Genomic DNA, 13,162 nt, shown 5'->3' with positions numbered 1-13,162 from the left:
TGTGGCTTTGGAGCCTGTCCTGGAACTAGCTCTGTAGACCAGGCTGGTCTCGAACTCACAGAGATCCTCCTGCCTCTGCCTCCCGAGTGCTGGGATTAAAGGCATGCGCCACCATTGCCCAGCCTCTTTTCCTCAATTTCTTTAAGGGAATTTCTTATTTCATCTTTTAAGAATTTCAAACATTTGCTTGAAGTTATTTTTTAGTTCATTTTTTTTTCTGGTTCATCCATATTTCCTTGTTCAGGTCTTGCTGTTTTAGGGTCTTTAGGTTTTACTGGTATTGTCTTGTTCTTTGTGGTATAGCTTATGATCTTACCTTTTCTACTCATCTTTTCCTCTAATAGGTATGGTTGGGGCTGACTGAGATTTTGTTGAATAATCTTCTAGGTGCCAGTGAATCCAAAGCTCAGATGGTTGTTCCTTGTGGTATAGTCAGTGTTACAGTTCTTTTTTTTTAAATTTATTTATTTATTAAAGATTTCTGTCTTCCCCGCCACCGCCTCCCATTTCCCTCCCCCTCCCCCAATTAAGTCCCCCCCCCCCCCTCAGCCCGAAAAGCAATCAGGGTTCCCTGTCCTGTGGGAAGTCTAAGGAACCCCCACCTCCATCCAGGTCTAGTAAGTTCTAGTTACCCCTATTGGTTACTCCTGTTCCTGGAGGTAGCTCTGCGCTCCTGTGCTTTGTTCTGCTCCCTTGGAGTTTGCTGTCTCAGGCCTGCTTTGGCCTAGGTTGCTGGCTTTGATTCGTTTCTGTAAATCCAGGTCTGGATCCACTCCTGCAGAAGTCCCTGGCTTGGAGTTGGACATGTTCTGGTGGAGATCACTGACTCTGGATCTGGTTGCTGGCTCAGTCCTGATCCGCCAGTGTTCTGGGACTGGGTAGGCTCCCAAGACTGGATTTGCTTCTGGTAGAGCTTGTTTCCTCAGGCTCTCTCTGTCCTTAGTGTCTCAGTTAGTCCCACTCACAGGGAATTTGTTGTCCTAGGTGGAGTTCCTTGCCTCAGGGCAGCTTTGGCCTAGGTTTTGACCTGTATCTGTAAATCCTGGTCTGGGTTCCCTCCTGCAGAAGTCCCTGGGTTTAAGTTGGACCTGGAAAGGTTTCTGGTTCTGGTCTACTGCCTCGGAGGTCCCAGGGTGCGTCCGAACCTGCAGACTCACACTCGGACCCCCAGGGGTTCCAGGTTCCTGCCTATTCCCTTTGATGTCCCAGACTAATTCCCGAACCCACAGAGGTCCTGGCTCAGGCCTACTCTCTCTGTGGTCCCAGACAAGCCTGGCCTCACTGAGATCTCTAGTTCCTACCTATTCCCTCGGAGGACTCAGGTTCACTCACGCTTAGACTGGCAGAGGCCCCTGCTCAGGCCTAATTCCTAGGAAGATCCTAGACTCTAGCTCAGACCCACCAGGGTGTTGGCTTAGGTCTACTCTCTTGAAAGTCCCAGATTCACGCCCGGACCCTCAGCAGTCTCTGGCTCTGGCTCACTTGCTCAGCAGTTACTCCCCTGTACCTGTTCTGGTGGAGATCGTTGACTCTGGATCTGGTCGCTGGTTCAATCCTGATCCGCCCGAGTCTCGGGACTGGATTTGCTCCTGGCTTCTGCTTCTAGTGGAGCTTGGTTTCTCTCTGTCCTAGGTAGCTGGTTCAGTCCCACTCCAGTTCCGGTAGAGACCGCAGACTCTGAGTCAGGTTGTTGGCTCAATCCTGATCAGCCAGTATCCCAGGACTGGGTTGGCTCCTGGCTTCTGCTCCTGGTGGAGCTTGAAAGACCGGTTTTACAAACCGGTGCTCTCTTGGGCATGGCCATTGTACCACTCTGGGTGATAGCTTTAAAATTTATCAAAAGTAAACAAAAATTTTTAACTTCTGTTGAAACTCCACAACATCTTGAAATAACATAAAGCCAATGACAAATTTTCTTGTCTTTTTGAAATGAATAAAGCACGTTGTACAAGGCACCCACATATACACTTTTATGTATAGACACATATGTATATACACACATTCCCTGTGTGTTTAGCTTGAGACTTTTGTTGTTTTCATATAGTCTTGTTCTTTGATACTTTCATACATGTCTCTCTGGAGCTTTCACACATCCTCTTTTCTTCCTCCTCCCCCACTGAAACCCTTTGCCCTAGCAACCCCAGTCCCACTGTGGTGTTTATAAGCTTAAGATTGCTTGTGTGGGGGTGTTGGGGGTATTATTTACTACAGCATGGAAAACTTATTTTTTAATCGAAAATAATTGTTTTTCAAACAATAAATTGTGATTCTGATTTGCCCCCTCTCCTTTCTTCCCCGTCATTCCTACTTCCCCACTCACCCAGCTCTGCACCTGCTCTCTCTCTCTTTAGAAAACAAACAGGCAAGTAAAACAAACAACCAGAATAAAACAGGAAAACAGAGAAAACAAAGAAAAAGGGTGAGAAACACACACACCCCCACACCCCATAAAATCACAAAATTAGAAACCATTATATATACGCAAAAGATCAATAAGGTTAAAAAAATATCCAAACAGAGCATTATGAGACCAAAACTCTCCAAAAATGTTGAGTTTGTTTGGTTTGGGCTATCTACTTCAGGCCTGATGTTAAGTGTAGTTTATATACCCAGAGAGACTTCATCGGAAAATACCAATTTTCCCTTGGCAAGTAGTTGACATTTGGAAGTAGCTTCTGGATTAGGAATGGGGGCTTATGTCTGCTTTTCCTCTCAGCGCTGAGACTCCACCGGTTTGGGACCTGTGCAGGCCCTGTGCATGCTGCCACAGTTTCTCTGAGTTCGTATCAGCCTCAGTCCTGTTGTATCTGAAGGCATTCTTGCCTTGGTGTCTTTTATCCCCACTGACTCTTAAAATCTTTACGCCTCCTTTTTGGCATAGCTCCCTGAGGCATGGGCATCTTATTAGTTGTTCCACCACTGAGCAAAATGACAATCCTTCCTGCAGTACCCACTGACTGCCCACATTCCCTGGGGTGGGGCCCTGTGAACCCTTGTTGATGGGACCAGTCTTGTGCACACAGCTGTATTGAGTCCATGAGTCAATTGCTGTGTCATTTCCAGAAAACATTGTTTTTCAGTACTCATCCACAACCTTTGCATTTACTTAATTTCCACTCTTTCCACAATATTCCCTGAGCCTTGAGGGGATGGATTGAGGCTTGTGATATACATGTCCTGTTAGGGCTCATGCTCCTCCTCACTGTGTTCATCTGTAAGTCTTTAACTGCAGCCCTGTGCAAACAGAAGCCTTTCTGATAAAGGCTGAGAGCAGCACTAAACTCAGAGTGCCCCTGGCATCTGTTTGTCTATCTACTTTGTGTGTGTGTATGTGTGTATGCATGCCACTATGTATGTTTGGAGTTTGTATATAATATACTACTACATGATAAAGCATAGTTTGCAGAACCAATTTCTTAATGGACATTAGGTAGTTTCTAGTCTTCAACTGTTCTAATAATACTACGTAGAGCAGTTCTGTTGTTGAAGCTCTTGATTCATATCCCTATAGACACATAACTACACTTTTCATATTACTCATTATCGTGGTACTTAATCTGAATAGTGTTTGAGGTCTATAGATTATGGACTCTCAGAGAGTACACTGTCCATCAGTTTACTTTGTCTCTGGCACCACGTTACTAGTTTGCATGTGCTAGATCTATAGTGTTTTCTAATTACCTAATGAAGCATTGTGTGAGTAGTTACAGTCAGGAAAGGATTGGTTATGGTCATGTGTTGTGGAATATTTGTTTAACTATGCATAGATATGTTGCATTTGTTTATGTTGCAGGGTATTTGTTTAACTACATAAAGTTGTGTTGGATTTGTTTCTGTTGTGGAATAATTAACTGTATAAAGGTGTGTTGCATTTGTTTAATTAAGATGTGTTGCTATTTTACCTTGCCTGCCTAATTATTGTTTTAATAAAAGATGAATGACCAATAGCAAGGAAGGAGGTATAGGCAGGACAAGTAAGGAAAGTGAGGAGGAGGAATTTAGTCTGGGATCGGGGAGAAAGAAAAGAGATGCCAGGGAGGTGCCAGGGACCACCAGTCAGCCAGACATGGAGGAAGCAGGAAAGTAGGACATACAGAATGAGAGAAAGGTAAAAAGTTCTGAGGGAAAATGTAGATGAATAGAATCAGGTTAAATTAAGTTAAAAGAGCTAGTGGGAGAAGCATAAGCTAAGGCCAAGCATTCATAATTAATAAGTCTCCATGTCTTTATTGGGAGCTGGTTGTTAGCCCAAAGAAAGTTCTAGCAACAGCCATGTCTAATCAGGCTGTGACTAAAAACTGTAAATGCATGAATTTTCCCAGTGTTTGTAGTAGTATGATCAAGGTCATCAAAAACCAAAATCAGGTCATGTTATTCTCTCTTACCCAGAAATGACCATTTCTTGATTGACCATTACTTGATTTTTGTTTGGTTGGTTTGGTTTTTTGAGACAGGGTTTCTCTGTGTAACAGTCCTAGCTGTCCTGGAACTAGCTCTTGTAGACCAAGCTGGCTTTGAACTCACAGAGATCTGCCTGCCTCTGCCTCTGAGTGTTGGGACTACAGGCATGTGCCACCACCGCCTGGAAATGATCATTTCTAATACATTGGTGTGTGTAGACTTGGAGACATTTTCTTTTCTTTTTTCTTTTTTTTTTTGGTTTTTTGAGACAGGGTTTCTCTGTGGTTTTGGAGACTGTCCTGGAACTAGCTCTTGTAGACCAGGCTGGTCTCGAACTCACAAAGATCCGCCTGCCTCTGCCTCCCGAGTGCTGGGATTAAAGGCGTGCGCCACCACCGCCCGGCAGACATTTTCTTTTTTATATCAATTCATCATATCATATTCTTATAAAAATAAAATAAATCCATTAAAACAGTCTTTAAACATTTTAACTTTTTAAAAAATGTCTCTCTTAGCTATTGCAATGTATGGACATAGAGTTTAAAAAGATTTACTTTACATTTCTACAGAAAGAAATAGAATCTTTAAGAGTTTGCAGTAACCATTAAAGTTTAAAAATCACTGAACTTTAGTATCTGGTTTCTCTGTCCGTCTCTCTCTACTTAATAATCTAAAACCCTACAGATAGATTTGACACTGTATAAGTTTGCTGAGTGAGGATGAGTGCTAGGGGAAAACCCAAGAAGTTTTGTAACCACGCTATGTTGTTGGAAATGGTTTGTAGGAAGAGGACTGCCTTTTTGTTTCAACTGTTGGCATTCCTCTTCCACTACATAGATGATCTAAGGCACTGGGCAGACACCATTGCTTAGTTGCTTTTTCCCTAAATTATAATGTAAGCCACAATTTTTTTCCATTTTTTTTTAATTTTTTAATTTATTTATTTATTAAAGATTTCTGTCTCTTCCCCGCCACCGCCTCCCATTTCCCTCCCCCTCCCCCAATTAAGTCCCCCCACCCTCAGCCCGAAAAGCAATCAGGGTTCCCTGTCCTGTGGGAAGTCCAAGGAACCCCCACCTCCATCCAGGTCTAGTAAGTTGAGCATTCAAACTGCCTAGGCTCCCACAAAGCCAGTGCGTGCAGTAGGATCAGAAACCCATTGCCATTGTTCTTGAGTTCTCAGTAGTCCTCATTGTCTGCTATGATCAGAGAGTCCGGTTTTATCCCAGGCTTTTCCAGACCCAGGCCAGCTGGTCTTGGTGAGTTCCCAGTAGAACATCCCCATTGTCTCAGTGTGTGGGTGCACCCCTTGCGGTCCTGAGTTCCTTGCTCGTGCTCTTTCTCCTTCTGCTCCTGATTTGGACCTTGAGATTTCAGTCCTGTGCTCCAATGTGGGTCTCTGTCTCTGTCTCCTTTCATCGCCTGATGAAGGTTAATATTCAGGAGGATGCCTATATGTTTTTCTTTGGGTTCTCCTTATTTAGCTTCTCTAGGATCACTAATTATAGGCTCAATGTCCTTGGTTTATGGCTAGAAACCAAATATGAGTGAGTACATACCATGTTCCTCTTTTTGGGTCTGGCTTACCTCACTCAGGGATAGTGTTTTCTATTTCCATCCATTTGTATGCAAAATTCAAGAAGTCCTTGTTTCTTACTGCTGAGTAGTACTCTAATATGTATATATTCCATACTTTCTTCATCCATTCTTCCATTGAAGGGCATCTAGGTTGTTTCCAGGTTCTGGCTATCACAAACAATGCTGCTATGAATATTGTAGAGCATATACTTTTGTTGTATGATAAGGCCTCTCTTGGGTATATTCCCACAATTTTAAAGATATTTCTGTATTTTGTTAATCTTGGCTAATTAAACCAAACCCTTGTCTCTAAATCTTTTATTACTGTTTTCTTAAAAGTTTTATATTTATAAATAATTTTATATAATATATTATTTGAATAAACTATAGAGATAAAACAGATTTTCAAAATGGTATTTTAATGGTGAATGTCAAAGCAAGTCAGTAATGTGGATGTAAAAGGCATTTGATATGGTGTTGTTTTATATCAGTTGTATAGCACTTAAAAGGTCTGCTGCCATATGAGAACAAAAAGGAACATGTCTGGTACTTGACTTTGCAAAAGATTATTAAAGATTTATTGCCAAAATGTGCTGACTGCTTCCCTAAGGGTCGTCCTAACTTCGAGGTCTTACTTGTGACAGATAGATTTGATTTAATAAGTTCTAGCTCAGGGGCCACATATTTTACACAGTTAGCCGTGATTTCATTCTGATATCCAAATTTATCTCTCTAGAGGAAACAATAGGATAGATAGGAGCACCCTGAAAATAATCTTTATGTGAGAATTAGAAGAAACATTTTTCTTGCTTCTTCACTTACCATATTCTTTTAAATGTCTATTACTTCTTTGAGATGTCTGTGGAGAATATTATTTTAGTGTTTCATTTTCCAGACAGTCCTTTGCTTAGGGAAAACTGTGTGTATCCCAAAAAAGAAAAACCATAACCCAGAGTTACAAGGTTAATTAAATCAGAAAAACAATTTAATTCTGTAACAGTGAAATTGTCTTCTGAGGAAGCAACCATCAATGTAATATTCACATTCGTTTCCTGTTGATGCAGGAATTATTGTAGCAGGGCCAGCTTTTCACAGACTCTTACAATCTTCACACTGCAGCTCTGCCCTTATCGTAGCCTGTGAAATGAGACAGGAAGCTTAGCTCTGGAAATAAGGAAGTTTTTCCTATATGACTGAACCTTTGACAATATTAGAATATATATTACCCTTGTGGCCTTAGGCTTCCAGAATTCAGGGAGAGATTCCCATTGTGTCACGTTTTTCTTTCTTAGTTTATCACTTTTTGTAAAATAACTTGTCTTGTGCTTATTGGCATGATAGACATTTTTACTATTTTTAGATAAAATAAATGATGTAAAACCTTTTGTAGAATTTAGTTTTGTCCTAAATATAGCTGTTGTATGATCTAATCTAACTGAGGTTTCTTCTCTGGCAACTCTCACTTTATTTGATAGAATGCAAGGAGTTGATATGGTTTAAAATTGTGTGTTATTTTTTCATACCGTCTCAAAGGAATGTGCAATAATTTTGAATATGAGAATCAGTTAACATTCATTTTTTTTGTGTGTTTCTAGCTTACAAATTTGGAGAGGAAGTGGCAGCACCTCGAGCAAAATAATTTCGTGATGAAAGAGTGTATCCTTTAAACTGGCTTAATATGTCCTTACAAATACTTGATATGTACAGAACTTTGAACTAATTATATGGGGTTGTAAAGACTAGCATCCCTTTCTGTTCTGTAGTCGCTAGAGGTTGTTTAGTCACAGTGTCTATGAGAAAACTGATTTTGGAAATTACCCACCATATGAAGTCATCATATAGGGTAGTGGTTATAGAGTCAGATGATCAAATTCTGAATGTTTGATTCTATCATTGATAAGCTACGGTCTTTTTTTTTAAATTATTTATTTATTTATTGTGTATACAATATTCTGTCTGTGTGTATGCCTGCAGGCCAGAAGAGGGCACTAGACCCCATTACAGATGGTTGTGAGCCACCATGTGGGTTGCTGAGAATTGAACTCAGGACCTTTGGAAGAGCAGGCAATGCTCTTAACCTCTGAGCCATCTCTCCAGCCGCCCCCCCCCCCTTTTTTTTTATTTTCGAGACAGGGTTTCTCCATAGCTTTTTGTTCCTGTCCTGGAACTAGCTCTTGTAGACCAGGCTGGCCTCAAACTCACAGAGATCCGCCTGCCTCTGCCTCCCGATTAAAGGCGTGCGCCACCACTGCCCAGCTAAACTACCGTCTTTTTAGACAGTTCTCTTGATCTGCTTAAGCCTTAATTTTTATCATATCTAAAACAGTTTGTACTCATAGAGTTTAGATATAGTCATAGGTGTTAGTTGTTTATAATGCTAAAACTTGGCTGTCTGAACGGCAAAGGGTGGTAACCAGTTAGGATCATAAGAAATTTGACCTCTGAGTTCATTCGTGTTATAGTTGATTCAACTTTATTATATTTCTACCAAGATGATATTTATATCTTATCTTTCATGTTCTATCTAAGGGGCAGGCAGCAGTTGCTAAGGGTAGACATTGTGACATCACAAAACAGTCTCTCCAGAATTTGTTTCCTCTTCCCTTTGACTTATTCAAGGACATCTGTCCTCAGAACAAAATCCTACTCAGTGGTACCATCGGCACTCTTTTAGAGTGTTACTGAACTTACCTCAGGGGCAGCAAGCACCTCAGCTTACTTCTAGTTAGGATATTCTAGAAACTCTAGTCATACTATTTCAAACAGCTCGGTTTTGAAAGGCAGACTTTGGTATTCATGGGGTGCTTAAAAGTTCAGCATTCCAGCTTTATGCAACATAAATCTATATGACTCTGAAACAGTGAAGTCTAAGAGACTTGCCTGAAATTCTGTGTGACATTACAGAGAATAGTTTTTCCAAATGCTCGATTGTTCTGAGAGTAGAATTAGACTGAGCAACCTGACATTAAAGAATCAAAAGTGTTTATATTGCAAGTTAAGTTTTTTGAAACAAGTTTTATTTGGTCTGTTTGTTTCAACTTATGCTTTGTTAAAATAAGATTATATCTTAAAATTATTATACTTTTACTTTTTATGTACTGTCTACATTCACTGTGATAAATACCCAGTCTGCTTCAGTTCCTTTCTGAGTCACAGACTACTGTTTTTTACTGACATTGTTCCTCCTTAACTGTGTAATTAGTCATAGCAACCAAGAGTCAAGAGAGTGATTACCAGCCAGTTATTAAAAATGTGATGAAGCAGATTGCAGAGTACAATAAAACCATCATGGATGCTCTACACAATGCCAACAGAAGCTGAGACTGATGGACTGCATGTAGAAGCACATCCTCAAGCTTGCTGAAAGTAAACTAGCTTCCCTTTGAAGAGTTTAACCCCAGGTTTTTGAATGCCATGGTTTTGTGATCTCCTTAAGAAGAGACATCTTGCATAGTAAATAGTTCAATAAAAGGTGTACTGTTATGTGCCTTTCTCTGTCCTGTCAGCCAACTCCCAAATCGTGAAACAGAGATTTATTAATTATGAAAGCTTGGCCAATAGCTTAGGCTTGTTTCTAACTAGCTCTTATAGCTTAAATTAACCTATTTCTTCCAATCTATGTTTTTTTTTTTTTTTTAATGTGGCTATGTTACCTTTACGCTGTAATGCCCAGGCTGCTTGCTCTGTGTCCTGGCATCTCCACCCTTCTTCTTCTGAGTATCTTCTGTGCCTGGAAATTCTGCCTAGCTATTGGCTGTTCAGATTTTTGTTAAACCAGTCAGGGTGATGCAGCTTCACAGTGTACAAAAAGATTATTCCACAACATTTCCCCCTTTTTGTCTAAATAAAAGGGAAAGGTTTTAACTCTTAACACAGTAAAGCTATATACAACAACCATTATCAGGTAAGAATTATATTCACATGTCCAGTCCATTTGTATTTGGCATATTTAGAGAAAATACTCTATTGTTTGTTTTATTTTGTTTTTTTGAGACAGTTTCTCACCTGTATATGGAGCCAGTCCTGGAACTTTCTCTGTAGACCGGATTATCTATCATATCTTGTTGAATATAAAATTTTTATACCTAAACCATTTTTTACCATAACTTGTATTATCATCCTAAAATATCTTTTTAGACTGTAAGACATCTTTTTAGACAAACAACTTTTTATGCTTTTATGTTTTTCCACCTTATAAACTTTGCATCTCTTATATAAGTTTTTTTTTTCTGAATTTGGTAGCAAGGAAAATTTCACAACTTTAACTATCTAGTCTTCAATCCCTTCGAAGACCCGAGAAGAATATAATATTACCTGAGTAAACAGGCAACTTTCAAGACAATAAGAAATGACAGAAACACATCTGACTTCCTGGACAGTTACCCAAGTTTCCTCTGTAAGGTTGGGACATCTATCTTTGGTATAGAGGCCTAGAATATCTGAAAGACGTTTCTGTGAAGCAGGAATTTTGAAGGACTATCCCACCTTATCTTGGCAATTGGGCAGTTTTCTTTTGTGTCCTGCTTTTCCAATTTGGATAGCATACAGTCAGCAGTCAAGGTAAGGGCAATTTCTTGTCCAAATGACTAGCTTTTGCCACAAAGGAAGTAAGTAAACTTGAATCAAAGGTTCTTCAATGCTTATTATCCTTTTATGAAGTAGATTGATGCTACCAGGAGCAGACATGTCTCATTGTCACTAAAAGCCTTATGTATTTAAAACAGTTTAAATACCATGTTCTGTATATATAGTATGTGACATTGTTTGGGATTAGGAAAGGAATGTCGTGAAAATGGGTCCTGGAGACAGCACTAAGTGGAATTTAATTCACACTGTACAAGGTGGGCTGCATCTAGAATTCCTAGAAGTAGCTTGATGGGGGTGCAGGAGAGGAGGCATTCTAAAGAGATACTTAACACCTCCCTTTCAAAGTCAAACTATTGAAACAAGAGACTCCACGGGATTAAAAAACTTCCCCAAACTCTCATGCTGGGGGAGGAGAAAGGCGTACTTCTCTGGTACTTCCCAGAGAAGAAATTTGTCTCCCAGGGAAAGATTTTAAACTGTTTAACAGACCAGAACCCAGCTCAGTGATAGCTCAGTAATGAGTGGACCAGATCTTGACTAGACCCAGTTATACACACCTTATTTCCTCTATTTAAACCTAAACACCTGTCAGGATCCCAAAATGGCTTTCGGAGTTTCTGGGCCTCATTTTCTTACTCCTTTTTCCAAATAGACCTATTTTTTCTACTTCTCACTATTAGTTATCTCATGTTTCTATTAGCATATGTTACCTATACATAATAGATTTCATTATGATGTTTTTGTACTTGTAAATAATATATTTGAATCGTATTCACTCCATGTCAGTTACCCTCGCTTATCCTATTCTATTGCTAAACCCCTTTTCTTCCTAATTAGTCTCCTTAATTTTTTGTTGAGACAGTGTTTAGTGTTCAGGCTAGCCATGACCTTTTGGTCCTCCCACTATAGCCTCCCAAGTAGTTGAAATCACCACATCAGGCACTATAAATGGTATTTCTTTAGTTTGTGTAAGTTTAAGTAGAAGATTGACTCTGATTGAACTTGGTTTACTATGGAGCAGTGGTTCTCAACCTTCCTAATGCTGAAACCCTTTAATACAGTTCCTCATGTTGTGCTGACCCTAACCATAAAACTATTTTCACTGATACTTCATAACTGTAATTTTGCAAAGTAAACATCAGATATGAAGGATATCTGATATATGACCCCCACGAAACAGGTCATAACTCAAAGGCTGAGAACCACTGCTCTATATTACTAATAATTTAGCTGAAGATCCTGGACAACTATTGTAAGTGACAGTTATAAAATATGTTCTTCAGAGACTGAGTTTCTTGGATTATCAGTAAACATTCTACCACCAAAGGATTTGTGGTCAGAGAGGTTTGGAAACACTGCATCAAAGGCAAATCATTTCTTCTTGACTACTAAGAGCCATAAATCTGATATAATAAATATGTATACTGAAAGCATTTCTCAAAGATGTTTGTCTCCAGAATTCTTGTTTTCACAGAGCCTCGTTCGCATGGAATTTGTTATCTAAGAAATATGCATCAGATTTTGTATACCAGTTTCTTCTCAAGTCCTTTGGGATGGGCTTTTGCTCTCTATGCTGGCTTCCTAAGTATCTGCTTTTTGCCAGAACAGTATAGTGACTACACATTTCTTTCACCATGGTAGCCTGGAGTTTTCCATTGGAAATTGGTAGCAGATTTAAATCCACTAAAAAACACTCCTTGGAGAGGTAAAGAAATGAACTCTGAAATTGAGAAATATCAAGTAGTGGGTTTTGGTGGCATTTTGCCAAGCCACCTGCTCACTGGTAAAGTGCTAGTTTAGTTTGGTAATTAGAAACTTTTCTGTGAATGCTGAATGTTGAGCAGTGTTCCTTTTCTGCATAGCAACAATCACAAGTATATGTAGTTGGCCTTTTTCATTGGGACTGTCGGCTCCCCATTATAACATACAGACTTAATAATTTGAAAGCTCAGCCAGTATCTTAGGCTTGTCCCACTAGCTCTTATAACTAAGATTAATCCGTATCTTTTGCTACATTCTTTCCAGTGGCTTGGTTATTTTAGCACATGGTTCTGTGTGCAGGGTCTAGGGATCCTGGTGAGCCTTCCTAGTTAAAAGCCTTAGCCCTTTCTCTTATGAAGGCCTCTCTGGTATGTTTGAAACTCTCTTTAAAATTATTTTCATTTTATAATTATTTTGTTTTTATATTTATGACTGTGTGTGTGTGTGTGTGTGTGTGTGTGTGTGTGTGTGTGAGCGAGCCATGGGTGACGGTCAGAGGACAATTGGCAGCCAGTTATTCTCTTGTAACATTTAGAATCAAGGAATTAAACTCAGAAATGTCTACTCTGCAGAACATTCTTGGTAGCCAAGTGGGTCATTTTGATACAGGCCAGCAAAGTTTTGCAGAGTTGCAGTCTATTACATGAGAAGAGACTTGAGGCAGCAAAACATCATCTAAAGTCTTGTAAAATTAGTAGTGTTAAAATTTTGTTGTATAGCATAAATCTATAGTGGGTAAAGTTTTCAAAGAGGATATTTTAAATTAAACTTCTTCATGTGATTGGGATATGTAAACACTCTGCACATTAATTAGCCCACTTGTCTATCGATAGTA

The 13,162-nt window shown here is 39.6% G+C and overlaps 1 protein-coding gene across 2 annotated transcripts in view; it reads left to right on the top strand.

Moving 5' to 3' along the window:
* Ift74 (intraflagellar transport 74) overlaps nucleotides 1-9,889 on the top strand; it is an 80,137-nt gene extending 70,248 nt beyond the window's left edge. Inside the window, exons 20-21 of one of the 2 annotated variants that reach the window (XR_005974374.1) lie at nucleotides 7,575-7,635; nucleotides 9,182-9,234. Coding sequence is in view for 1 of the 2 variants with exons in the window: in XM_041652733.1 (XP_041508667.1) it covers nucleotides 7,575-7,635; nucleotides 9,182-9,300 (180 nt within the window). In the remaining variant the exon portion in view is untranslated. Of the gene's footprint in view, nucleotides 1-7,574; nucleotides 7,636-9,181 lie in introns of both variants that reach the window. The other variant, XM_041652733.1, reaches the window with a different exon arrangement.
* Nucleotides 9,890-13,162: the final 3,273 nt, after the last annotated feature.

Source organism: Microtus oregoni, unplaced genomic scaffold, assembly GCF_018167655.1.
Source record: "Microtus oregoni isolate MIOR12 unplaced genomic scaffold, Mior012 000005F_ref0000423, whole genome shotgun sequence".
Taxonomy (NCBI): domain Eukaryota; kingdom Metazoa; phylum Chordata; class Mammalia; order Rodentia; family Cricetidae; genus Microtus; species Microtus oregoni.
Note: the sequence above shows the minus strand (reverse complement) of the source record. Positions and strands in the feature narration are given on the sequence as shown.